At 44.5% G+C, this 27,153-nt stretch overlaps 1 protein-coding gene and 1 long non-coding RNA gene across 5 annotated transcripts in view; one reads left to right on the top strand and one right to left on the bottom strand.

Annotated features, from left to right (window-relative positions):
- PIP5K1B (phosphatidylinositol-4-phosphate 5-kinase type 1 beta) overlaps window positions 1-27,153 on the bottom strand; it is a 125,893-nt gene that overhangs the window by 3,942 nt on the left and 94,798 nt on the right. For 3 of the 4 annotated variants that reach the window (XM_081930640.1, XM_081930642.1, XM_081930641.1), the window contains 3 exons: window positions 19,897-20,052; window positions 18,666-18,810; window positions 5,511-5,632 (listed from right to left, as the gene is read on the bottom strand). In XM_081930640.1, the coding sequence (XP_081786766.1) occupies window positions 5,511-5,632; window positions 18,666-18,810; window positions 19,897-20,052 (423 nt within the window). The remainder of the gene's footprint in view (window positions 1-5,510; window positions 5,633-18,665; window positions 18,811-19,896; window positions 20,053-27,153) is intronic. The other variant, XM_081930643.1, reaches the window with a different exon arrangement.
- LOC309380768 lies at window positions 7,472-12,541 on the top strand. Its single transcript, XR_014173125.1, has 2 exons — window positions 7,472-8,848; window positions 9,128-12,541. It is a non-coding gene; the product is annotated as an uncharacterized lncRNA (long non-coding RNA).

The raw sequence follows: 27,153 nt of genomic DNA, 5'->3' as shown, positions 1-27,153 counted from the left end.
ATGACTGCAATTGGTCTTACAGGAAAAAGCAAGGGGTGAGATGGCTAAAAATAGCTTTATCATGTATCATGAGATAAGAATCCAATGTCTCTATTCAGACCAGGTCTCTCCATGGTTTTAAGTTTGGTAATAAGTTGCAATTCAGCAACTTCTCTTTCCAGTCTATTTCTGAAATTCTTTTGTAATAAGACAGATACTTTGAGATCTTGTATAGAATGTCCTGGGAGATTGAAGTGTTCTCCTACTGGTTTCTCTGTCTTGTGATTATTGATGTCAGATTTATGTCCATTTATCCTTTGGCGTAGGGTTTGGCCTGTTTGTCCAATATAGAGAGCTGAAGGGCACCGTTGGCATTTGATGGCATACACAATGTTAGAAGATGAGCAATTAAATAGGCCTGAGATGGTATGTTTGATGTTGTTGGGTCCAGTAATGGTGTTGTCCTGGTGTATGTGGCAGCAAAGTTGGCAACTGGGTTTATTGCAGGCTCTGGTACCGGTGTTCATGTTAAGTCTGGTTGTTGTATTTTTGTGGGTGAGTTGTTTAAGATTGAGTGGCTGTCTGTAGGCAATGAAAGGTCTTCCTCCCAGAGCTTGAGAAAGAGAACTGTCATTCTCTAGGAGAGGTTGTAGATCTCTTATGATGCGTTGTACTGTTTAAACTTGGGAGCTGTGATTACTAGTGGTGTTCTGTTATTTTCTTTTTTGGGTCTGTTTTTCAGCAAGTTCTCTCTGGGTATCAGTCTGGCTCTGTTGATCTGTTGTTTAACTTCATCAGGCGGATAGGTTTGCTGTAGATCTTTTAGGTGAGAGTCTCTGTCTGTAGAGTTGGAACAGATGCGGCTGTAATGTAGGGCCTAGCTATATAAAAGGGATTGTTTGGTATGTTTAGGATGGTAGCTAGAAGCATGTAGATATGTTTGTTGGTCAGTTGGTTTACGGTATAAGGTGGTGTCTATATGCCCATCCTGTATTTTTATAGTAGTGTCCAAAAAATGTATTTCTTAGCCTGGGAACGTGGGGTTCGGCAGGGCACCAGGAGCGCCTCCCCTACTCACGGGGAACCCCATTTTGGGGCTCCGGAGTGAAGTGGGGTGAGTGGCGTGGTGCTGCGAACTGATTGCTACTTTCACGGAGGGAAGCCGCATAGCCATTGCCAGAGAGCACTGACTTCTTCCTGTCGACAATTGGACTCTAAACAAGTACCCGTGAGTAAGAAACACTATAATTTGGCACCGAAGCGGGAAGGTTCAAAACAGGAAGTCCGCCTTCCGCTTTTTGTAAATAGACTGAAGCAAAAACCTTGTAAGCTAATAGCCTGGAAAGTTGTTTGTAAAGGTCGAAATTTCCTTCATTTATAACCACTAAAACCCCCTTGGAAGCAGGAGAAAAGGAGGGGGGGAATTTGACTGTTTAAGCCTGCAGGAGAGGGAGTAAAGAAAAATAAGCTCCACCGTCTCAAACCTGGGAACGGGGTGTCAGAGACAGAAATTGTTGGAGACGTCCATTGACTGTGAATGGAACATTTTGACAGATAGCTAAAAAAGAGAAACAAACTGATTCCAATGTTGCCTTCTGCATTCTAAAGAAACAAAATATTTGAAAATTGAAAGTAACTTTCTTTTGTTGGACATGCTTTAAAAAGATGGACACAAATAGAAATTGTCTCCTCTAGAGCAGTGTTTCCCAACCTTGGGCCTCCAGCTGTTTTTGAACTACAATTCCCATCATCCCTGACCACTGGTCTTGCTAGCTAGGGATGATGGGAGTTGTAGGCCAAAAACATCTGGAGGCCCAAGGTTGGGAAACACTGCTCTAGAGGGAGCTTGTTAAATTGTTGCTGCAGTTTACTTGGCGACTTAAAAGCTGCGAGATTAAGATCGTGAGACCAGTCTTTTGACCTTGAATAAAAATGTGTTGGGAGGAAGTTTTGGTGCTTGCCTTTTGCAAGACAAATGCTTTGCTGGAGCAGTTGCATGAGAAGATGGATTTGATGAATGAGAAGTTGGATTTGATGACTGCTGTAGTCAGTGAATGTGGACAAATAGGGAATACTGACACAGAAATCATACAGGGACCAACTCAGGAAACTGGTTCGACTGGGCAAGTGCAAGGGCAGATGATAATGGAGGAGGTTGCGGTTGCACCTCAAGCAATACAAATGGAGAGACCCGAGGCCCTGCAGGAGCATAAGCCACTGTTCTGGAAGATTGAATTTGGAGTGGGCCAGGGGGAGCCTGGAGCTGAGGAGGCTCTTAACTTTGGAGGGACTTTGAAATATGCTGTTAAATATTTTTTGGATTATATTGATGACTGTGGGGAGTGGGACTGTGGGAAATGGGCTGGTCTAATGAGGGGAGATGGAGATAATTATGGGCTGGAATCCCCCAGAGACCTCATTGAGAAAGGAAAGAAATCAAGAAAGAGACCAACAAAAGACAAGGAAAAGTGCAAGTACAGTGGTGCCCCGCAAGACGAATGCCTCGCAAGATGGAAAACCCGCAAGACGAAAGGGTTTTCCGTTTGCGAGTTGCTTCGCAAGACGAATTTCCCTATGGGCTTGCTTCGCAAGAAGAAAGCCCATAGGGAAATCTCCGGGGACCTCTTTTAAATGCTAGCGGTGGGGAGCAAATCCTTCCCCCCCCCGGCCTTCAGAAGAGGTCCAGGAAGGCCGGCGGGGGCTGAAAAGCTTTGCTCCCCACCACCAGCATTTTAAAAGCAGTCCAGGATAGCAGGGAAGCGCTTCCCGCTATCCCGGACGGCTTTTGACGGCAGGCGGGGGGAGCAAAGACTTTTGCCCCCCGCCGGCCTTCAGAAGAGACCTCTTCTGAAGGCCGGCGGGGGGCAAAAGTCTTTGCTCCCCCCTGCCTGCCTACCCGGGGGCTTTTAAATTGCCCCGGGACAGCGGAGAAGTCCTCCGCTGTCCCGGGGTTTTTTAAAATGCTGGCAGGCGGCAGCGAAGGCTTCACTGCCGCCCGCCAGCATTTTAAGATCGCCCCGGGACAGCGGAGAAGTCCTCCGCTGTCCCGGGGTTTTTTAAAATGCTGGGGGTGGGAAGAAAAGCCCTTGTCCCCCCCCCCAGCCTTCAGAAGAGGTCGGGGGACAGACTGTCCCCGGACCTGGTCTGAAGGCGGTTTCCATAGGAACGCATTGATTGATTTTCAATGCATTCCTATGGGAAACCGTGCTTCGCAAGACGAAAAACTCGCAAGAAGAAAAAACTTACGGAACAAATTAATTTCGTCTTGCGAGGCACCACTGTATAAACAAGAAGAAGATCTGCAGAAGGAGCATGGAAGAGATTTAAGAGCCTCGGACATAAGATTACCAGGTTGATGGACTAGATGGAATAGACAGTAAGGACTGACATAACCCGAGACCAGGAAGAAGGGACGTTGGATGAAAATTGGAAGAAAGTCTATAAAGAAAAACTTTTATTTTGGGAATTAGTGTAAAATTAATGAATATTAGGGAAAATGTTGGAATGAAATTGTCTGGCTTTAGTAGAAATGATATAAGGAGTTATGTATAAATAAGCATTAAGTTTTAAGTTATAAGATATTTTACGGTAAGATAAGGTTAAATAAAGTAAGGCAAATTGAATAACAGAATATGGTGAAAGATGGAAAGGATTTGCTGAAATAATTAATTAAGCTAGAATACAAAAAGGGAGGTGTGAGGAGGTCAAGGAAACAAGCAAATGAAAGATAAGATATGTAATATGGGATTTGTATTTTTCTTTTCTTTTTTTGTTGTTGTGTTGTTGTATTGGTTTTTATGTATCTTTTTTTCTTTCTTTTTTTCCTTCTCTTTTTTGTAATTTTGAAATCCTTAATAAATATATTTTAAAAAATGTATTTATTGCATAGATCGGTTCATTGTTAGGTTGATGGTGGAGTGAAAGTCATTGAATGTCTGATGGAAGGTGTCCAGGGTCTGTTGACCATGTGTCCAGATAATAAAAATATTGTCAATGTATTGCAGGTACAAGAGAGGTTTGAGTGGGTACCCACTCAAACCTCTCTTGTAGGGTAGTTTCACTGAAATTAATGGACCTAACTTAGCCATATTCATTCATTTAAATAAGTCTACTCTGGGTAAAACTAAGCTGAATACAACCCCAATGAGAATACTTTTTGCCACTTCCATGTGTCTTAAGTTCCTGGCTGTTGCTTTTTTTTTAATAATATGAATAGTAAATTGCAGGACAGCCCATTGCCTAGCAGGAATTGCAAACGGTTCCAGAAAGACAGGGTCTTCAATGAATCCACTGTTTATTATATTGGACATAGTTATCATTTTTAATTCCCAAACAGGCTTATTAGATCTTTGGGTTTCTTTTTAGGACAACGGCAAAAGGATGGATTCTCACAGGAACAAGTGCCGACTTGCAACGGGAGGGAAAGGACGCTCAATTCGATGCAGGCCATGACTGTGGATCCCAGGATATGGCAAGCTGAATCTGCTCAGAACAACCTTGCTAAATCCCGCTTGAAACAAGCACACCCACAGAAGATGAACTGCTCGTCCATAATCATTTCCCTTGAAGGTTGTTGTTATTTTGATATCCCATTAAGGCAGCTCAGCTCCACTCCTGCAAACATTGGAGAATTTTAATTCAGATCAACCCTAGCTAAACCTAAATAAATATAATAAGTTGAGCCATTATTGGGAAATATTACAGAGAAAACGAGGGTCTTTTTATCTAATCTTCAACAATCTCAATGTGGGATATTACTATTAGCATTACATATGTGGATCAATGCAACAGGAAGTTGTTTAAAGAGACATGTGTTTTCTCCACTTTGTTTTACTGATTATAACCAATGTGAATGAGTGCTCCATGCTATATATGAAACTCAGCATCTTTGAATACAAACAGATTATACTAGTAAATTTCACGACATGAGTAAATTTGGACAGAATTAAGAATCTTAAAAGAAATAGGGAATGCAAATGCTAATCTAGTCAAATGGAACATTATCAAACCCATGAGACTTTCCAGCGCTGTTCTAAAAATGTCACAGATATTTCTCTTGCCTTTCCCTCTCTTGCATGCCCACAGAAAGATGGAAAATATATGTAAATTGATCCAATCTATTAAAAGGAGAGGGAGTTCTCTACAATGGCCTACTTATACTAAGATTTTTGAATAACCCAGGCATTTCCTATTCCAACCAATATGTGCATTGAAACAGAGGAATGTTTGGTAACCAAAGCAACATTGATTTGTTCCTCCAAGTATAGCTACAAAAGAACTATAGGTATAGTTTAAGTGCTGTTACCTCATACATATTTTCTTCTCTCAAGTGACAGTTCTGCATCAGAGGACATCAGAATCTCACCTTTTCAGTTTTGTGGGGAATACTTCATACTACTCACAAAATGGAATAGTACACTAAGAGTGAAACATGTGAAGTACACATCTACAGAATAAAACCCAGTGTCAATCAAAAGCAAGTCAGCTATTTGAAAGTGTACATACTTTGGAAAAAGAAAAGATTAGTCAACTTACTAAGTATACATCCAGCACAGAAGCATTATCATTTTCTGTTTCTACTGTGCTCTGTTCTGAGGTCAAGCAGATAGCACTATCTTCTAAGGTGAATGTTGAACTCGAAGGCAATCCTTTACTGGATATAAAAGCAACACACAATGATAATGAAACCAAAATGAAACAATGTGCTAATAGGTCAGACTTATGGGATTGTCTTTAATAATTGTATAGACCCATACACATTTGTAAGATCCTAGTTGCATGCTATTCAATTGCAGCAAAGTCTTCCTACATCTTACCTTCAGCATCCCAAAACTGATACAGTGGTGCCCCACAAGACGAATGCCTCGCAAGACGAAAAACCCGCTAGACGAAAGGGTTTTCCGTTTTTCGATGCGCTTCGCAAGACGAATTTCCCTATGGGCTTGCTTCGCAAGACGAAAACATCTTGCAAGTCTTGCAATTTTTTTTGCTTTCACCCCTTTTTCTAAGCCGCTAAGCCTTTAATAGCCTTTTAGCCGCTAAGCCTTTAATAGCCGCTAAGCCGCTAATAGCGCTAATCTGCTAAGCTGCTAATAGGATTGCTTCGCAAGACGAAAAAACCGCTAGACAAAGAGACTCGCAGAACAGATTATTTTCGTCTTGCGAGGCACCACTGTATTGCCTTTGGACTCCAGTGCTCAGGCAAAAGAATGAGCAGAAGTGGCTGCAGAGGTCCCTCTAGATGGAAGAAGGTGTGGCACATGGAGTCAGCAATTGAGGGAGAGTTGCAAAAGTGTCCTGAGAGTTTTTCTGCCTCCTGTTCACCACCAGCACAATCCTGAACCCTCAGTGTAAAATTCCTTACTTTGTATTAAAATACCGGTATGTCAGGTAAACCAGGGTATCTTGTTGGTTCAGGTTTACCGTATTTTAAAACTGCATCTTGATAAATCTGGACTGATTTCATTAGTATCAGAACAAAACTCTCAAAGTTCCTGAGGAACCAGTGGAACCAGTATTTTTTTAAAAATCTTTGAAAATAAAAATATATACTCCACCTCTTCCAAACCCTGACACAGTACAATAACATTTCTGCATGTCTGATCCATTTAAACACACTTTTAGAAATGATTAATTATGCTACTTATTTGGGGAACAGGAAAAGCAAAACCGGACACACCCATAGAATGGCCCAGACTTCACAGTGACTGATATGTTGTGGTTTTTCCTGTTTTACCTATCCTAACCTATAAACCAGGGGTAGTCAACCTTTTTATACCTACTGCCCACTAATGTAAAATTTCCTTACCGCCCACCAGAGCTCGATGGAAGGAGGATTCAGCTTGTGCCATAGAACCCCCTACTGCCCACCTAGAATCCTGAAACGCTCACTAGTGGGCGGTAGGGACCAGGCTGACAACCCCTGCTATAAACAAATAAGATTATTGTTGTGGAGACTGAAACAGCAACCTTAAAAGCTTTATTCATGTGTTCAGTGTTGATTTTATGTTTGTATGCAACTCAAAAGCAATAGGTTTTTTTTTGAAGAGTTAAAAATCTGAATGTTGAAGGCTGGTTATTCGAGATTCTTAGGATGGGAAGTTTTTCCAATAACAAATTATATAATGCACACAGAACTGAATGAGAAGGAGAGCACAAATGGTTGCAAATATATCTGCAAATGTGGTCTCCATGGTTTCAGCAAGGTCTGGAGCAAGTCCCCTATTCACATCTCTGACAGCAACAACATTTCACTCATGCTGGTATTTCCCCCCAGTGTTGAGCAAAACTAAGGTTACCAGATTTTTTCCAATGAATCCGGGGATACTTTAATTAAATAAATACTACACGTTCGGGACGTTGATACTGCAGCAATGGCGGTGGCAGAGGGGCGGCCACTGCCTTGACCTCAACCGCCCTTCCTCCAAGGCTTCTATCTCCTTTTCTATCTCCTTTTTCCATGAGCCTGGGCAGCCTGAGTTGTTGGTGCCTCCCTTCCCATCGGAGCAGCCCCAATCCCATGCCTACTTGCATGCAAATAGGAGGGGGCAGGAATCCCTCAGTTGGGAAGCGAGGCTTCACACTGCCTTTTGGAGCAGCCCATCCCAACTCCTACTTGCGTGCAAGCAGGAGGAGGCAGGGATCTTCCTTCCCATTGGAGCAGCCCCAATCCCATTCCTACTTGTGTGCAAGCAGGAGGGGGTGGGGATCCTTCAGCTGGGAAGGGAGGCTTCCCATTGCCTGAGAGATCCCTGCCCCGCTCCTGCTGGCACGCAAGGAGGAGTTGGGAGGCTGCTCCGATAGGCAACATGAAGCCTCCATTCACAGCTTAGTTGCTGGGGTCAGGGAAGGTGGAGGCAGCCTGGAAGCTGCATGTTAGAGCTCCTGCACCACCATCATAAGGGGACTTCTGACCAGCTCCTGAAGCCAGCCAGAGCCAACTGCTCCGGGCTGCTTAGAGACTGCCGCTGCTGTGTTTCCTGGGGACATTAGATGAAATCCAGGGACAACCCGGGGATGGAATTTGTCTGGGGACTTATTCACAAATCCAGGGACTGTCCCCAGGAAATGGGAACGTCTGGTAACCCTAAGCTAAACACAAACATAGGCAAATTGCCAAAAGAATACTGGTGGTGCCGGTACCATATTTCATCACCTTTTGCAAATAACAGTCTGGCACTAAAAAAAACCCTGGTGCATTGGCAAAAAAGAAAAGTACAAAGGTTATTTTATATGAGATGCAATAACTAGCTAGAACCAAATGCAATCATATCCAAAATGCACATGGGATAAGAGAGGCCAACAACCAATGGGCTGGGAGACTGAAACCATCACCACTTTGATCATAACATCATCACCATGGTCAAATCCATCTTTAGAACTCTAGGTAAATCCTTCAGTTCCCTTTGCTCAGGTGAAGGTAACTGAGAATGGGGAAGGGATGCATCCTACCCAGCTGGGTTTAGCCCAGGTCTGAGCCCCTTTCAACGCAATGCAGTGGCGGCAGTGAGGCCATCTGCCTCTCCCCCAGATGAAGACTTACTAGTCAGAGTGGAAGGATACATAGCACCTTCAAATGTGCCTACCTTCAAAGCTGCATTATGTCAACAAAGGCATCTGGAAAACATGCATTTATTTGCCTGGCCACAATGTAGATGAAATCTATATGTATCCTTCTGGATATGTGGTCTGGAGCATAGTGTTCAAAAGAGATTCCTAAATGACAGTTCATGTATTCGGTCACAGAATACTCCATCAATGAGAACGACACCAATTACATTCTTTCCATGATATGGCTCGATTATTCTTGAACAATGTGTTTATTTTATTGGCTACATTTTTCAGTGGTCTCTTAGTTTATTTTACAGTGGTGCCTCGCAAGACGAAATTAATCTGTTCCGCGAGTCTCTTTGTCTTGCGGTTTTTTCGTCTTGCGAAGCATGGCTATTAGCGGCTTAGCGGCTATTAACGGCTTAGCAGCTTTAAGAAAAAGGAAACAAACTCGCAAGAACTCACAAGACGTTTCGTCTTGCGAAGCAAGCCCATAGGGAAATTCGTCTTGCGGAACGACTCAAAAAGCGGAACTCTTTCGTCTTGCGCGTTTTTCGTCTTGCGAGGCATTCGTCTTGCGAGGTACCACTGTACTGAGTTTTGGATATGACGGACATGTCTTCTTCAAAGCCTATTAATGGGTGAGTTTCCCCCAAAGACAGCTGCTCCCATTGCAGCCACATGGGGAGAATGCAAATCACCTGAGGAGAGGCCTCATTTTCTAAAGTAAACATGGTGATAGAGGTTAATTTTACACTTTTGATTTCCATTGAATCTGAAATGAAGAGCAAGTGTATGGCACAATACCAGGCAAAACCATCTTGCTCATTGTGGAAAATGTAAGAGACTAATGTAACATAAGATTAGAGTTCAGTTATCATTGTTCACCTCCCACAACATTTACTATCAGATGCATCCCATGAACAGTTCACGTGGAAACTCACATATACTTCCAAAAGAAGGTTCCGTACTCAATGCTGATAGCAGCTGATTTTGCCAAGGCTGTTATTCCAAGGGAATAGCTGTCCTATAGGTTTGAAACGGTTTAAACAGTAATTTGCTTCCTACAGAAAACACTGGGAGCTCCAATTCTGCTGGGAAACTGATAGGTAAAATGCCTTACTTTTTGTCCAATGGCTTTCTGGCGCTCTGCATAAATGTGTTCATGATAAAGGGAACTGACTCTCAACTACATGATTGGCTTGGCTCACCCACATAGTAATTTCATCAGAGAATGGCAGCAACAGCTGGCAGTAGGAATTGACACCAAATAGGTTTTAAAATGTGAGTACTGTATTTGCATAGAGTGGATTTTTCTGGGGGAGGAGGGAGGAGAAATTGCTACAATATAGAGATAACTACAGTATTTTTATCTCAGAATTGGAACAAGAGGTGAACAAGAATTGGTGCTGTGCTGTTTTTATTGTAATTACTGGTATGATTTTAGTAGATTTTATGTATATGAATAGTTTTAATTCTATTGATGTTAAATTGCTTTTAATAGTTGTTTTTTTCTGAGACCTGCGGGGGTATAGGGCGGTATATAAATAATGATGATAATGATAATCATCATCATAGACTGATGTACATTTGTAGTGTAGATATATCCTTCAGGCCAAGTTATTTCAAAAGGGGCTGTGCAAATACTACACAGTGAACAAACAAGCATTTAATATGCTGTACATGTACCACTTTCCCTAGAGAAACTTCTTTTTGTACCTACTTCAGTACTTTCACCTACTTTCCAGTCTGCTTCAGCAAAAATCACTTACATGTAAGAAAAACTGTGTTAAAAATAGTATGTAGTAAATGCAAATCTGTTTTAGCACAATTATCTACATTTAAAAGTTAACAAAACTGATATGTGTTTTTTTCATATTTTAGTCTAATGTATTATTTGACACCAGTCCTCCAATTTATTTTATGCAAGCATCACATCAGTTGCTTAAAAAAGTTCTAGGCAACAGAATAACCACTTTTTCTTAGCTTGGTCTAATATACCAATACTAAATAAGAACAGTATTTTTTTCTAAGTCTGACCATTTTTCAGCTGCAAAAAGAGTCAAGGTACTGATGAAGAGCGACCCAGTAGATCATCGGAATCTGGCAATGATACCTTACTTGCACTGCAATTACTGTTTTGCAAAGCAGTTGCATGGAGCCCAGAGCTGAGGGCAATGAAACAATCACTGAGACTTCTAGAGCACCGGTGGCAGAAAACTCGTTCTGAATTGGACCAGACACGGGTTAGAGCTCAACGTCAAGCCTACAAGTGGCAATAGCGATGGCGAAGCAGACTTTCTTCACCACCTCTATTGCATCTGCAGAAAACAGCAGCAAAAGACTCTTTCGGGTGGTTTGCAATCTAACAGAACCACCTTCGCCATCGGGGCCCAGTAAGGACCCCAAGACCTCCTGCAATGATTTTGCAAGTTTTTTGCAGATAATGTCACTCAGATTTGAAAAGAGGTAGACTCCACCATGGGAGCAGGACTGGGGCGGGAGAGTGCTAGAGTCCTGTCTAGTCGAGTTGCGTGGGATCAATTCCAATGTGTTACCTCCAAGGATGTGGACAGGCTGCTTGGATGCATGAAACCAACCACCTGTCTCCTTGATCCTTGCCCATTCTGGCTCATAAAAGCGAGCTGGGAAGGTCAGGGCGATGAGCTCTGTGGGGTGGTGAAAGCTTCCCTCTGTGGGGAGCCTTCCCAGACCCGCTGAAAGAAGCGGTTATGAAACTGCTTCTTAAAAAAAATATTTGGACCTGGCCAATATGGCCAACTAACGCCCAGTCTCAAATCTTCCATTCTTGGGCAAGGTGACTGAGCAGCGGCCTTTGATACAATCAACCATGACATCCTTCTTGACCATGAGGAGCTGGGAGCGGAGGGCACTGTCATACAGTGGTTCTGCTCACTTCCTCCTGGAACACTTCCAGAAAGTGGTGTTCAGACCCCTGGGCTCTCACTTGTGGGGTGCCTCAGGGTTCCGTCCTCTCCCCCATGCTTTTTAACATCTACATGCAGCTGCTGGGAGAGATCATCAGGGGGTTTCGGCTGGGTGTTCATCAGTATGCAGATGATACCCAGCTCTACCTCTCTTTCAAATCAGAACCAGTGAGGGTGGTGAAGGTCCTGTGTGAGTGTCTGGAGGCAGCTGGAGGATGGATGGCAGCTAACAGATTGAGGTTGAATCCTGACAAGGCAGAAGTACTGTTCTTGGGGGACAGGGGGTGGGCAGGTGTGGGGGACTCCCTGGTCCTGAATGGGGTAACTGTGCCCCTGAAGGACCAGGTGTGCAGCCTAGGAGTCATTTTGGACTCACAGCTGTCCATGGAGGCGCAGGTCAATTCTGTGTCCAGGGCAGCTGTTTATCAGCTCCATCTGGTACGCAAGCTGAGACCCTACCTGCCTGTGGACTGCCTCACCAGAGTGGTGCATGCTCTAGTTATCTCCTGCTTGGACTACTGCAATGCGCTCTACGTGGGGCTACCTTTGAAGGTGACCTAGAAACAAACTAATCCAGAATGCGGTAGCTAGACTGGTGACTGGGAAATGCTGCCGAGACCACATAACACCGCTCTGGAAAGACCTACATTGGCTCCCAGTACGTTTCCGAGCACAATTCAAAGTGTTGGTGCTGACCTTGAAAGCCCAGTATACCTGAAGGAGCGTCTCCACCCCCATCGTTCAGCCTGGACATTGAGGTCCAGCTCCGAGGGCCTTCTGGTGGTTTGTTCACTGTGAGAAGTGAGATTACAGGGAACCAGGCAGAGGGCCTTCTCGGTAGTGGTGCCCGTCCTGTGGAACACCCTCCCATCAGATGTCAAGGAAATAAACAAGTACTGTACCTGACTTTCAGAAGACATCTGAAGGCAGCCCTGTTTAGGGAAGTTTTTAATGTTTGATATATTATCGTGTTTTTAATATTCTGTTGGAAGCCGCCCAGAGTGGCTGGGGAAACCCAGCCAGATAGGGAAGGTATGTATGTATGTATGTATGTATGTATGTATGTATGTACATACGTACGTACGTACAAATAAATAAATTATTATTATTATTATTGGAAAAGGAGTAAGTGGAATTGACTTTTTAATACGTTTTCCAGATTTGAAGTGAAGTTGACTGATGTTAAAGGTACTTTTATTCTACCAGACTTAAGTAACAGCAGAAGCAAATTTGCATTATCAGAAATTAGGATGCACAATCGCATCTGTCATGATGAAGGCTGCAGAGAGAAAACAGGTTTCAGTACAGTGCAGTAGGACACCCGCAGAAAACCAAAGTCCATTTTGGGCTTTTTATTTTTGCCATAAGTAAAATGTGGCATTTGTAAGTTCATTTTTAGTATTGTCAATTGCCAGATACTTTAATAAAAGCTGCAGTCTCTTTCTGTGGAACAGTCATAGCTACTCATCTGTTATACCAGGGATGCCCAAACTTTTTTCAAAGAGGGCCAGATTTGATGAACTGAACATACATGAGGGCCGACCAAAGTTCTTGAGGTTTTTTTTAGGATTGAAGTTGCTGGGCTTTTTTTAGGATTTTACCCCAGGACATATACTGCCATGGGGCTGGATTAAATCGACTGGCGGGTCGGATTAGGCCCCCGGAACGGATTTTGGTCATGTCTGTGCTATACTGTTCATGGTTTTTGTGTGTGCCTAAGTCAATCTGTAATAGCTAAAGCATTTGAAATTACAGTTGATGAATTAACCAGGAAATGCTGATGTGTTTAATTTTGAACTCCAGCAAGGGATTCTCTGCAGTTAGGAAGGGCTTTTGTCCACCACTTTGTCTACAGCTGAGCAGTGGGCTTATGCCAGAAGGACAAGGAAGATAAACCTGGGATACCTGGATATACAGTGGTGCCCCGCAAGACGAACGCCTCGCAAGACGAAAAACCCGCTAGACAAAAGGGTTTTCCGTTTTGGAGGCGCTTCGCAAAACGAATTTCCCTATGGGCTTGCTTCGCAAGAAGAAAGCCCATAGGGAAATCTCCAGGGACCTCTTTTAAATGCTAGCGGTGGGGAGCAAAGCCTTTCCCCCCCCCTCCGTACTTCAGAAGAGGTCCAGGAAGGCCGGCGGTGGCCGAATTTTAAAAGCAGTCCGGGATAGCAGGGAAGCGCTTCCCGCTATCCCGGATGGCTTTTGAAGGCAGGCGGGGGGGGGGAGCAAAGACTTTTGCCCCCCGCCAGCCTTCAGAAGAGGTCCTGGACCCTGCCTGCCTTCCCGGGGGCTTCCCGGAGCGATTTAAAAGCCCCCGGACGGCTTTTGAAGGCAGGCGGGGGGGAGCAAAGACTTTTGCCCCCCGCCAGCCTTCAGAAGAGGTCCAGGACCTCTTCCGAAGGCTTGCAGGGGGCAAAAGTCTTTGCTCCCCCCTGCCTGCCTTCTGGGAGAGCGGAGAAACGCAGCGCTGCTCTCCCGGGAAGGCAGGCAGGGGGGACAAAGACTTTTGCCCCCCGCCGGCCTTCAGAAGAGGTCCAGGACCTCTTCCGAAGGCGGGCGGGGGGCAAAAGTCTTTGTCCCCCCTGCCTGCCTTTCCGGGGGCTTTTAAATCGCCCCGGGACTGTCCGGGGCGATTTAAAAGCCCCCGGACGGCTTTTGAAGGCAGGCGGGGTGGGGAGCAAAGACTTTTGCCCCCCGCCAGCCTTCAGAAGAGGTCCAGGACCTCTTCCGAAGGCGGGCGGGGGGCAAAAGTCTTTGTCCCCCCTGCCTGCCTTCCCGGGAGAGCGGAGAAACGCAGCGCTGCGTTTCTCCGCTCTCCCAGGAAGGCAGGCGGGGGGGGGGGAAGCAAAGACTTTTGCCCCCCGCCGGCCTTCAGAAGAGGTCGGGGGACAGACTGTCCCCGGACCTGGTCTGAAGGCGGTTTCCATAGGAACGCATTAATTGATTTTTAATGCATTCCTATGGGAAACCGTGCTTCGCAAGACGAAAAACTCGCAAGACGAAAAGACTTGCGGAACGAATTAATTTTGTCTTGCGAGGCACCACTGTAGATGAGAGGTATTGTTCTTTTGCTCCTGGTCAAGTTACCCAGTTAGTGTATTTGGAATTCAGAAAATGATTTCCCAATGGTCAAGCTGCCCAGCCAACTATTTTCTTTGGTATCTGACTCTAGCATGTAGCTTGGGGAAAAACATGGCCTGCTACAGTGATTCACAACTACATCAAATATCTATCTATCTATCTATCTATCTATCTATCTATCTATCTGCATGCATTTTTAAATATACATTTATATATACATTTTTATCATATCATGGTCGCTGTATAAACTCCCCAATCTATCTTTCCTTGACATCCTATTGCATTTTCTGTTGTCTTGCTGCATCTCCCTTTATCATCTATTCTTTTCTCTCCTTCCATTCATATTCCTTTGTTTTATCTACTGCTGTTCATAGAGTCAGATGTATCTTAGTACCACTTCGTCTTAGATACCCTTCAAGTTGTTCCAACTCACTCACTACTGTATTCCCATCTATATTTCTTATTTTGGCTGTCACTGAGTGCAACTCAGAATGACTACTTCTTCTGTCATAAGGCTTTATTTGGTTTCATGCAGGTCTTATTGTTTGCGGTGTGGTTGTAATTATAATATTGCATGAAACAACACTGCTTCTCTGTATTTAGTTTTTCCTTTTATTTTAAAATGGATTTCATTTCAGCATTCCATTTCAGTGTTCCAGTGGAACATTTAGTGAGTGTTTTATTTCAACACCTGCTTGTGTGATTTTTATTTTATCTAACACATTATCTGTATTGATGACTTTTTTATTAAAAAGAAAGAAAGGTTAGGTGTGTAAAAAGCAATCATACAGGTTGCAGGACTGAGGTCATTTCCCAGTCCAATGCCATTCACCCCTCTCGCATGGAATGCAAATTTATCAGTCCCTTCTGTCCCACTCAATTGCTTTTTCCAGCTGTCACCAGTGCAGGGCAAAAAACAACTCCTGGCAGTTTCTCCCTTCCTGCACAAGTACTAATACAGGCGGCAGCCATTTTGCATGGGGGTTCTGATCCTGGCCCTGTGAATGTCGGCCAAGCCCGTATAAGTTCACCCCATCCCATTCCACTTTCTTCCAGGTCCAAAAGGACCAGCATGTCAGTGATAGTGTGTCAATTGGGCACACCTAAAATGTTTGCCACCTGTAAAGGAACTGTTTTCATGCTGTGTGTTGCAACAAGCAATGGACAACAGTACTAGAGTAAAATCTGTATCCCTGCTTCTACTTCACCTGACACCCTTCTTCCAGTATGAACAGATGCAGCAATATAAGCTTTTCAGGCCACGTTATACAGATAGTTAATGCAAACCAAAATAGTTACCTCTGGCAGCACAGAAACCTTCAGCAGACAGTAAGTGCATTGTGCCCATATCCAGATACCATCTAGGCATGTGCTCAAGATCACAACAGAGATTCCTTGCTGCTTAACAGTTTCTCAGCTCTGTCACTCCTGCCATGAAGATGGCTATGGAATTGCAAAAGGATGGCTTTTCCCTTTCAGTGAGTGGAGGATTCTACTCCGCACTGATGATGATAATGATAATAATGATGACGATAATAATAATAATAACAACAACAACAACAACAACAACAACAACAACAACAACAACAACAACAATAATAATTTATTTATACCTCGCCTATCTGGCTGGGTTTCCCCAGCCACTCTGGGAGGCTTCCAACAGAATATTAAAATACAATAGTCCATTAAACATTAAAAGCTTCCCTAAACAGGGCTGCCTTCAGATGTCTTCTAAAAGTCTGGTAGTTGTTTTGATCTTTGACAACTGGTGGGAGGGCATTCCACAAGGCGGGTGCCACTACAAAAAGACCCTCTGCCTGGTTCCCTGTAACTTGGCTTCTTGCAGCGAGGGAACCGCCAGAAGGCCCTCAGAGCTGGACCTCAGCGTCTGCGCTGAACGATGTGGGTGGAGACGTTCCTTAAGGTATACTGGGCCGAGGCCGTTTAGGGCTTTCAAGGTCAGCACCAACACTTTGAATTGTGCTTGGAAACGTACAGTGGTGCCTTGCAAGACGAAATTAATTCGTTCCGCAAGTTTTTTCTTCTTGCGAGTTTTTCGTCTTGCGAAGCACGGTTTCCCATAGGAATGCATTGAAAATCAATCAATGCGTTCCTATGGAGACCGTCCGGGGACAGAGGGGAAGCGCCGCGCGCCTTCCCCTCTGTCCCCTCTTTTGAAGCAAGGGGCAGAGGGGAGAAGATCGCTTCTCCCCGTTGCCGCCCCGGGGAGAAGCAATCTTCTCCCCGCCGCCCCTTGCTTCAAAAGAGGTTCAAGACGCGCTGCGCTTCCCCGCTATCCCCAGAGCTTGCGGGGCAAGCTTTGTTTTGTGAAGCAAGCCCATAGGGAAATGAGTCTTGTGAAGCGGCTAAGAAAACGAAAAACTCCTTCGTCTAGCGAGTTTTTCGTCTTCCGAGGCGTTCGTCTTGCGGGGTACCACTGTACTGGGAGCCAATGTAGGTCTTTCAAGACCAGTGTTATGTGGTCTCGGCGGCTGCTCCCAGTCACCAATCTAGCTGCCGCATTCTGGATTAGCTGTAGTTTCTGGGTCACCTTCAAAGGTAGCCCCACAGAGAGCACATTGCAGTAATCCAAGCAAGATATAACTAGAGCATGCACCACTTTGGTGAGACAGTCCGCACACAGAATTGACCTGCGCCTCCATGGACAGCTGGGAGTCCAAAATGACTCCCAGGCTGCACACCTGGTCCTTTAGGGGCACAGTTACCCCATTCAGGACCAGGGAGTCCTCCACACCTGCCCGCCCTGTCCCCCCAAAACAGTACTTCCATCTTGTCAGGATTCAACCTCAATCTGTTAGCCGCCATCCATCCTCCAACTGCCTCCAGACACTCACACAGGACCTTCACCACCTTCACTGGTTCTGATTTGAAAGAGAGGTAGAGTTGGGTATCATCCGCATACTGATGAACACCCAGTCGCAACCCCCTGGTGATCTCTCTCAGCGGCTGCATATAGATGTTGAAAAGCATGGGGCAACTTCTGCATTTTTAAGCAGAAGTTTTAATGTAAACAGCTAGAGGCTATCACTTATAGCTTAGCTTGAAACAGATATACTCAGCACCTGAATAGTGCTTGGCACTGGTTTATAAGTGACTGAAGAGGAAGTTGGCATATATTTAAACAAATGTAAATTACCTTTCCCTGGGTTGAACAGATAAAGAATAGTTTGAAAAACCAATTACTTCAGGAGGAAATACTGAGGTTATCAAACCTTCCAGTAGAACACCTGCAAGGTACATTTCAGAACAGAAAAGTATGGAGTATACTATAATTCCCTTTACCAAACAGAGTATGTAAAATGTTCTTTATTGCTGAATCAGAAAAAACAGCAGTCCAGAAAAAACCAAATTGCTGCTTGTTGCACTATAGCTTTAAAGAGCAGGTTTTTGTGGGTAAAGCTCCAGGGCACAAAAAAAGTGCTGAGAGACACAGCTTTAGAAAGCAGACCTGATAAAAGTTGATCCTCTACTTGGATTTGTTACTTTAATTTAACTCATTCTATGTGTCTGTTTTTCATCTTTCAATTTTTGTCTGTTGTTATAATTGTTCTCTCTCTGATATTGATAGATATATATACATGAAATAATAATTAAAAACTTTACTCAAAAACATAACAGGTAAGTGTGAATAAGCCCTTAGACACACTTAGTGGGGACTCAGGGGGGTTTAATTCTAATTAAATTATAAGGTTGCACTGATGAATCTATGGGTGAGTTTGTACCATCCTATTTAGATTTCATAAGCCACAATGCATATTTTGGTCATGCCTGCAGTCCTCTCATGTGCTGGGCTTATTAAACTAAAACATAATCATCTGAATGGTCAGAGATGAAAGGAACTGTAGTGCAGCACATGCTCCCCCACCTTCACCTTACAATCCCTGGTAAGTCCGCTGAAACAACTGAATGGGGAGAAATAAATCTGCACTGGCTGGGATGCTGCAGGCTCAGAAGGCTCTCACTTGTAATAAGACAGAGATCAGATCTGTAACTGATCTGTTTCCCCCTGAATTAAGTACAAATCAGAACAGTTGGGTTTGGGGAAAGAGTCCAACCATCGCTAGCATATATACAAATTTTAATTACCTGTTAGAATAAAACCGAGTTCCATCATGTTGATAATTGTCATCTACGTACAAAGAAGAAGAAGAAATTGTGGTTGCTAAAGATGCTGCTTCAAAAAGGGAAGGTGTGCTTGGCACTAAATCTGGCTGATGTCGGGAGGCCAATACTGTGCAGAGGGGAAAAAAGTCTGTAAATCATTCTTGCAAATATGAAACGAATACATTTTCATGGAAAATCTTACCTGCTCACCTATAGTGACAACATGTAAAGGCATGCACAAGCCTTGGGACTATGTGCTCTTTCTTCATATCTCACCTCCAGTGCATATGGCTTTGGGCTTGAATATCCTGGCTTGCATTAAGAATTATGTCCAAACTGAGGAGCTCTAGCTCAATGTCAGCTAACAAGCCAGGATGTTCTCAGCTATAGGTTCTTCACACCAAAGTATGACTTTTATTTTGGGGGGGGCTGGGGGGGGAAGAGAGGAAGAAGTGCACCATAGCTTATTAACCATGGTTTATGAAGAGAAAACTAATGGGAGAAGGAAAACAAAGGTTGATTTTGCCTCATGCTGATATGGGCCCAGAAAGAGTGGCAGAGATGTTCAGTGCCCAGTGGCTGTGGATCAGTCATCTGCCAAGGCTTGTATGAGGAGATCCACACTGTATATTTAAAGCACATTCACAACACATTTAAACCCCAGGCTTCCCCAAAACAATCCCAGGAACTTAGTTTGTTAAGGGAACTTGGAATTGTAGCTCTCTGAGGGGAAGACTATAGTTCCCATGATTCTTTGGGGAGAGGCAAGTTCTCTAGATGTGTGTTGGGGTGCTTTCAATGTATGCTGTGGCTCTGTCCTATGTCTTGACAATTAGAATTGAGATAAGCAGCATAAGCAATGGACCAAAAGCAATTCCCAAGATGAAGGTGTGTTCCAGGGTGGTTACCATCTTAATTGCAGCAGAGGTGGCTTTATAGATGCTGCTGGACCACAACTCCCTTCATTCCTGAATCCTGGCAATGCTGATGGCAGCTGATGGCAGCTAGAGACTAACAACTCCTGATTTAAAGGATTTCAAGCTTTGCCCAGACAATCTAGAATTCTCTAGGCATTGTTTTTTAATCATTGCTTTAAGCTTCTTCACTGGTTTTAAATCTCTCACTTTTTTCACTTATTTTTTAAGCAGAAGTGCCAAAAATCTTGAAAATATTTCTGTTTATTAAGAGCAGTGTAGCTCATTTGAAGCATTACCTTCTTCATCAAGGCTACAATAGCTCTGCCCCTCAGTAAGCAAGTCATGATTTTCATCTTTCCAATCTTGGCTAACCACAGAAACAAATTCTTGTGATGTAGCTTTTAAAGCAGCAATGGAATTGCATCGTTTCTTGGAGGGAGAGGACTTTAAAGCTGCATTCAAAAAGAGGATAAAAACAAGGCAGATTAATTAAATACAGATAAACTAAGCAATGAACTTTTAAGAAGGACTTTTCACTGTTACACAAACACTTTCACAATCCTTTCTTGTTCATCTCACTTGAATGCTACTGACCGTTAAAAAAGAGGTTTGATCAGATTGCCCAATCAATTTCCATTATTCTAAGTACACTGTGATAATGTCTTTAGAAGAGTCTATAATATGGGCCAGTATAAATCTGAGACATATTTACATTCAGCATTGCAGTAATAAAACTTAAACTTTTTCACGGCAGGGAGCTAGTAATAAGCCAAGTATCAGGCATACTTTTACCATGTAATCTCTTCATTCCAAAAAATGGCATCTGCCTATTTTTCACTGGAATATATTTTACAATGTAAGATTTTATGGTTATATAAACCTTAATCCTCTTGCAAATAAAATTGCAAGGGAAATGTCTGTTTGGCTAAAAATATAATTGAAAACAAACCTAAAATATAGATTCCTCCCCTGCATATCTGAAATTATTGTAAAGAACTTCAATAACATTTTAGTGAAATAACCTATAATCTGCTTATTTTATGTTAAAAATAAATACCGATATCCTTGACTGTATACATTTTTAAAGCCATCAGCACCTTAACAGGTGCAGATGGCTTTAAATTTAAATTGCAACCTGGACAAGGTTGTGTGCTGCTGCTGCCCATGTAGAATCAGGGCCTACATGCAGAGGGATCTCACAAAGAATAGTGGAATCCTGTCCCTCCCCCTGCCCACTATATCCTCTGGCACACATGTGGCAGGCAGTGCACCAGAGTCATGAGACCTCTGCATGTCTATGACCATTGTTATTACAGTGGTGCCCCGCAAGACGAATGCCTCGCAAGACAGAAAACTCGCTAGACAAAAGGGTTTTCCGTTTTCAAGTTGCTTCGCAAGACGAATTTCCCTATGGGCTTGCTTCGCAAGACGAAAACGTCTTGCGACTTTGTTTCCTTTGTCTTAAAACCGTTAAAACCAAGGGTGCTTTGCTTGAACAGCTGCAGTTGCGACTTGACTTCGAGGAGCAACTGTTAGCACACAGTTGGGTAGCCTTTTTTCAGACTTTGCTCATTTTTGAAGCTTTTCCAAAACTTTTCCAGAACTTCTTTTGCATCCATTTGGTAAGTTAAACTTTTAAAACTTTTTTTGGGGGGGCTGGATTTTGGGTTGGGGTGTTTGGAATTCAAGGACTTGGTGTTGGGGTTTTTTTTGCGAGAATCTGGGAGCTTGTGGGGTTTTTTTTTAATTTTTATGATTTTTTTGTGACCATTGGGCCATGTTGTTGTTTTTTTAAATTTTTCTGAGTTTGAATTTCTGTGTGCCGGGTGGCTGGGGGAACAGTTGGGGAGGTTTCTGGAGGAATCTGGGAGCTTGTGGGGGTTTTTTTATTTTAAATTTTTATGATTTTTTTGTGACCATTGGGCCATGTTGTTTTTTTTAAAAAAATATTCTGAGTTTGCTGGGTGGCTGGGGGAACAGTTGGGGAGGGGTTTGCAGGAATCTGGGAGCTTGTGGGGGTTTTTCCCTGCATTTTTCTGTTTCTCTGTGACCATTGGGCCATGTTGGTTTTTTTTGAAAAAATTTTCTGGGTTTGAATTTCTGTGTGCTGGGTGGCTGGGGGGAACAGTTGGGGAGGGGTTTGCAGGAATCTGGGAGCTTGTGGGGGTTTTTCCTGCATTTTTCTGTTTCTCTGTGACCATTGGGCCATTTTTTTTTGAAAATTTTTTCTGGGTTTGAATTTCTGTGTGCTGGTTGGCTGGGGGAGCAGTTGGGGAGGGGTTTGCAATTTCTGCGTGGTGGGTGGGTGGGTGGCTGGGGGAACAGTTGAGGTTTTTGAAGACTTTGGTGATTTTTGAAGCTTTTCCAAAACTTCTATTGCAGCCATTTGAGGTTTCTGAAGACTTCGGTGATTGATTGTTGAAGCTTTTCCAGAACTGCTTTTGCATTCATTTGGTAAATTAAACTTTTAAAACTTTTTTGGGGGGTTTTGGATTTTGGGTTGGGGTGTTTGGGATTCAAGGACTTGGTTCTGGGTTTTAATTTCTGTGTGATGGGTGGCTGGGTGCTTTTGAATTTTTTGGATTTGAAGCACATCACTGATTTCTTTTTCTTTTTCTCAGTTTACGAAGGAGCTGTGCTGCCATGGGACCCAAGAAGACTGCTGCTGCAGAGGCCGGCGAGAGGAAGAAGGAGAAGGTGACGCTGGAAATGAAGGAGATCATCCAGAAGCACAACGGCGGAATGCGTGTGACGGACCTCGCCAGGGAGTACGGCAGGAATCCATCAACCATCGGGACCATCCTGAAGATGAGGGAGAAGATCATGGCAACTGATGCAGCCAAAGGAGTCACCAGGATCATGAAAAACCGCCCAGCTGTTCTGGAGGAGGTCGAGAAGTTGCTGCTCATCTGGTTAGAAGAGAAGCAGCGTGCAGGGGACACAGTGACTGAGGCCGTCATTTGCGAGAAGGCCAAGGCCTTGCACACAGACCTCGTCCGGGAACAGCCAGGAACCTCAGGCGAGCCAGAAGTCTTCAAGGCAAGCAGAGGTTGGTTTGACCGGTTCAAGACAAGATCTGGAATCCACAGCGTGGTCAGGCATGGAGAGGCTGCCAGTTCTGATGTTCCTGCGGCTGAAGACTTTGCAGCGGAGTTCCTGGAGGTTGTGAAGACGGAGGGCTACGGTCCACAGCAGGTCTTCAACTGCGACGAGACCGGGCTGTTTTGGAAGAGGATGCCCAAAAGGACTTTCATCACTCAGGAGGAGGCCAAGTTGCCTGGCCACAAGCCCATGAAGGACCGTCTGACCCTGCTCTTCTGTGCCAACGCAAGCGGCGACCTGAAGATCAAGCCCCTGCTGGTGTACCACTCGGAGAACTCACGGGCCTTCAAGAGACACAAGATCGACAAGGAGCAGCTGAGTGTCATGTGGCGATCCAACAGCAAGGCTTGGGTCACACGTGTGCTGTTTGTGGACTGGGTCAATCTTGCTTTTGGCCCTGATGTCAAACAGTACCTGCTGAACAACGACCTGCCGCTGAAGGCTTTGCTTCTGATGGACAATGTTCCTGCTCATCCTAAAGGCCTTGAGGTGGACTTGTTGGAGGAGTTCAGCTTCATCAACATCATGTTCCTGCCGCCTAACACCACGCCACTGCTCCAGCCGATGGATCAGCAGCCGATGGATCAGCAATTTCAAAAAACTCTACACCAAGGAGCTTTTCAGGCGATGCTACGAGGTGACTGACTGCACCACCATCACCCTGCGGGAATTCTGGAAGGACCACTTCGACATCGTCACCTGCTTGAAGATGATCACCACGGCCTGGAACGGGATCAGCCAGAGAAATTTGAATTGCGCTTGGCGCAGCCTGTGGCCGGACTGTGTGGCACCAAGTGACTCTGATGCACCAGAGTCAACAGTGGTGCAGGACATTGTTGCCTTGGGGAGGACCATGGGACTGGAGGTCACAGAGGAGGACGTCTGCGAGCTGGTGGAGGAGCACGAGCACGAGCTGACCACCCAGGAGCTGGTCGAACTGCAGGCAGAGGCTGCGCAGGAGTGGGCCTCGCTGGAAGAGGAGGAAGCAACTGAGGAACGGCTGTCCTCCGAAAAACTGAGGGACATTTGCCAGAAGTGGAAGGAGGTGCAGACTTTTGCAGACCAGCACCACCCTGACAAGCACAAGGCACGTGACCTTGGGAACAGTTATGATACGACGGTCATGTCGCCTTTCAGGGAGGTGCTGAAAAGGCAGATGAAGCAGCAGACTATGGACAGGTTCTTGAGCAAGAAGCAAAGAGTGGAAGAGGAGCCTTCTTCGAGTGGTCCCCCAGAGTCTTAGAAAATGTACTGTACACTTTGTTGATTTTTAAATGTTTTTCTGTCATGTTTATAAACTTAATTTATTTTTCCTTCAATTTTTGAACTGCTCTTTACAGTATGTGTGACTTTAAAGAGCAGTTAATAAACTCTTGTTGTACCAAATTTGGCTTTGTTTGGACTTTTTTTGACCATAGGAACGCATTAATTGATTTTCAATGCATTCCTATGGGATTTCGTGCTTTGCAAGACGAAAAATTCGCTAGACAAAAAAACTCGCAGAACGAATTAATTTTGTCTTGCGAGGCACCACTGTACTTATTAAATTTGTATACTGCCCTTCCCCTTAAGTTCACAGGGCAGTTCACAACATAAAAATACAAAATGAGAACACAAAACAAATAAAAAACAAACCAATAACCGCCACCGTCCCCCAACATTTGAAAGGCCATGGAATGTTCAATCAGCCAAAGGCCTGGTTATAGAGAAACATTTTCGTCTGGAACCTAAATATACGCAATAAAGGTGCCAGGTGAGCCTCTCTGGAAAGAGCATTCCACAAACGGAGAGCCACTGTAGAAAAGGTCTGTTCTTAGGTTGTTGCTCTCTGGATCTCTTGTGGAGGGGGCACATGAAGAATGCCCTTCAATGATGGTTGCAGGGTCTGGGTCCTTGAGGTACTCAGTCCTGAACCATTTAAGGCTTTATAGGTCAAAATCAAAATCAGCACTTAGAATTGGGCCTGGAAAATAACCGGCAGCCAGTGGCCAGGATCCGTGTCAGATGCTCACACCGTCTTGCTCCAGTGAGCAGCCGAGCCACCCAGTTCTGACCAGCTGAAGTTTCCAAACTGTCTTCAGAGGCAGCCCTAAGTATAACACATTGCAGTAATCAAATATTGAGGTTACCAGAGCATAGACAACAAAAGAGGTTGTGGAGAATTAACAGGAACACATTTCCCCTGTCTCTCCCAATGGAGGTCATCACACAGGGCAACCAAAGCAGTTTCTGTGCTTCCTCCAAGAGCACCTGGATCTAGCAACCACCCATTCAAGAACATTGCCCAAGGAAGGGATATTGAGCATTATGGGGATTCCTCCATACATGTATACACTGGGAAGGATCATGTCCATGTTGCTCTCTGCACAAATGTGTGTATGTTGTTGTTGTTGTTTAGTCGGTTAGTCGTGTCCGACTCTTCGTGACCCCATGGACCAGAGCATGCCAGGCACTCCTGTCTTCCGCTGCCTGCCGCAATTTGGTCAAACTCATGCTGGTAGCTTCGAGAACACTATCCAACCATCTCGTCCTCTGTTGTCCCCCTCTTCTTGTGCCCTCCATCATTCCCAACAACAGGGTCTTTTCCAAGGAGTCTTCTCTTTTCATGAGTGGCCAAAGTATTGTAGCCTCCACTTCAGGATCTGTCCTTCCAGTGAGCACTCAGGGCTGATTTCCTTAAGAATGGAGAGGTTTGAACTTCTTGCAGTCCATGGGACTCTCAAGAGCCTCCTCCAGCACCATAATTTAAAAGCACCAATTCTTCAGCGATCAGCCTTCTTTATGGTCCAGCTCCCCCTTCCATACATCACTACTGGGAAAACCATGGCTTTAACTATATGGACCTTTGTTGGCAAGGTGATGTCTCTGCTTTTTAAGATGCTGTCTAGGTTTGTCATTGCTTTTCTCCCAAGAAGGAGGCGTGGCTGCTGTCACCATCTGCAGTGTCACCATCTGCAGAGCCCAAGAAAGTAAAATCTCTCACTGCCTCCATTTCTTCTATTCCCCGACCTGGCCACAGTGATCCATGCAACGGTCATCTCCAGGCTTGACTACTGTAATTCGCTCTATGCGGGGCTGCCCTTGAAGCTGTCCCAGAAACTCCAGCGGGTACAGAATGCTGCAGCGAGGCTCCTCATGGGGTCTCTGCCATGGGAGCATATTCACCCAGTGCTTTTCAAGCTGCACTGGCTCCCGGTGGAGTACAGGGTCAGATTTAAGGTGCTGCTTTTGACCTTTAAAGCCCTTCATGGCCTAGGACCCTAGTACCTACGGGACCGCCTCTCCTGGTATGCCCCACGGAGAGCCTCAAGGTCCATAAATAACAACACCCTAGTGGTCCCAGGCCCTAAGGAAGTTAGATTGGCTTCAACCAGAGCCAGGGCCTTTTCAACTCTGGCTCCGGCCTGGTGGAACGCTCTGCCTCATGAGACCAGGGCCCTGCGGGATCTGATTTCTTTCCGCAGGGCCTGTAAGACAGAGTTGTTCCGCCTGGCCTTTGGCTTGGAGCCAATTTGATTCCCTCCCTCTCTCCCCCCCTTTCTTTTCCTTCTCCTCCTGCGATGAGGCTACATTTTAATATTTTAATGGCCATGATCTTCGTTTTTTTGATGTTGAGCTTCAGACCATATTTTGCGCTCTCCTCCTTCACCCTCATTAAAAGGTTCTTTAATTCCTCCTCACTTTCTGTCATCAAGGTTTTGTCATCTGCATCTCTGAGGTTGTTGATATTTCTTCCGGCAATCTTAATTCCAGCTTGGGATTCATCCAGCCCAGCCTTTTGCATGATGAATTCTGCATATAAGTTAAATAAGCAGGGAGACAATATACAGCCTTGTCGTACTCCTTTCCCAATTTTGAACCAATCAGTTGTTCCATATCCAGTTCTAACTGTAGCTTCTTGTCCCACATAGAGATTTCTCAGGAGACAGATGAGGTGATCAGGCACTCCCGTTTCTTTAAGAACTTGCCACAGTTTGCTATGGTCGACACAGTCAAAGACTTTTGCATAGTCAATGAAGCAGAAGTAGATGTCTTTCTGGAACTGTCTAGCTTTCTTCATAATCCAGCGCATGTTGCAATTTGGTCTCTGGTTCCTCTGCCTCTTCTAAATCCATCTTGCACTTCTGAGAGTTCTCAGTCCACATACTGCTTGAGCCTACCTTGTAGAATTTTAAGCATAACCTTGCTAGCTTGTGAAATGAGCACAATTGTGCGGTAGTTGGAGCATTCTTTGGCACTGCCCTTCTTTGGGATTGGGAAGTAGACTGATCTTCTCCAATCCTCTGGCCACTGCTGAGTTTTCCAAACTTGCTGGCATATTGAGTGTAGCACCTTAACAACATCATCTTTTAATTTTTTTAATATTTTATAAATAAATAAATAAATTTTGAAATTTTAAACCCCTTGGATCACTGCCTTGCCGTGGCGGAGGGGCTTGAATAACTCAGAGA

This window comes from Podarcis melisellensis (assembly GCF_964234715.1).
Source record: "Podarcis melisellensis genome assembly, chromosome: 11".
NCBI classification, from domain to species: domain Eukaryota; kingdom Metazoa; phylum Chordata; class Lepidosauria; order Squamata; family Lacertidae; genus Podarcis; species Podarcis melisellensis.
The sequence above is the reverse complement of the archived record's forward strand: the minus strand, read 5'-3'. Positions and strand labels throughout refer to the sequence as shown.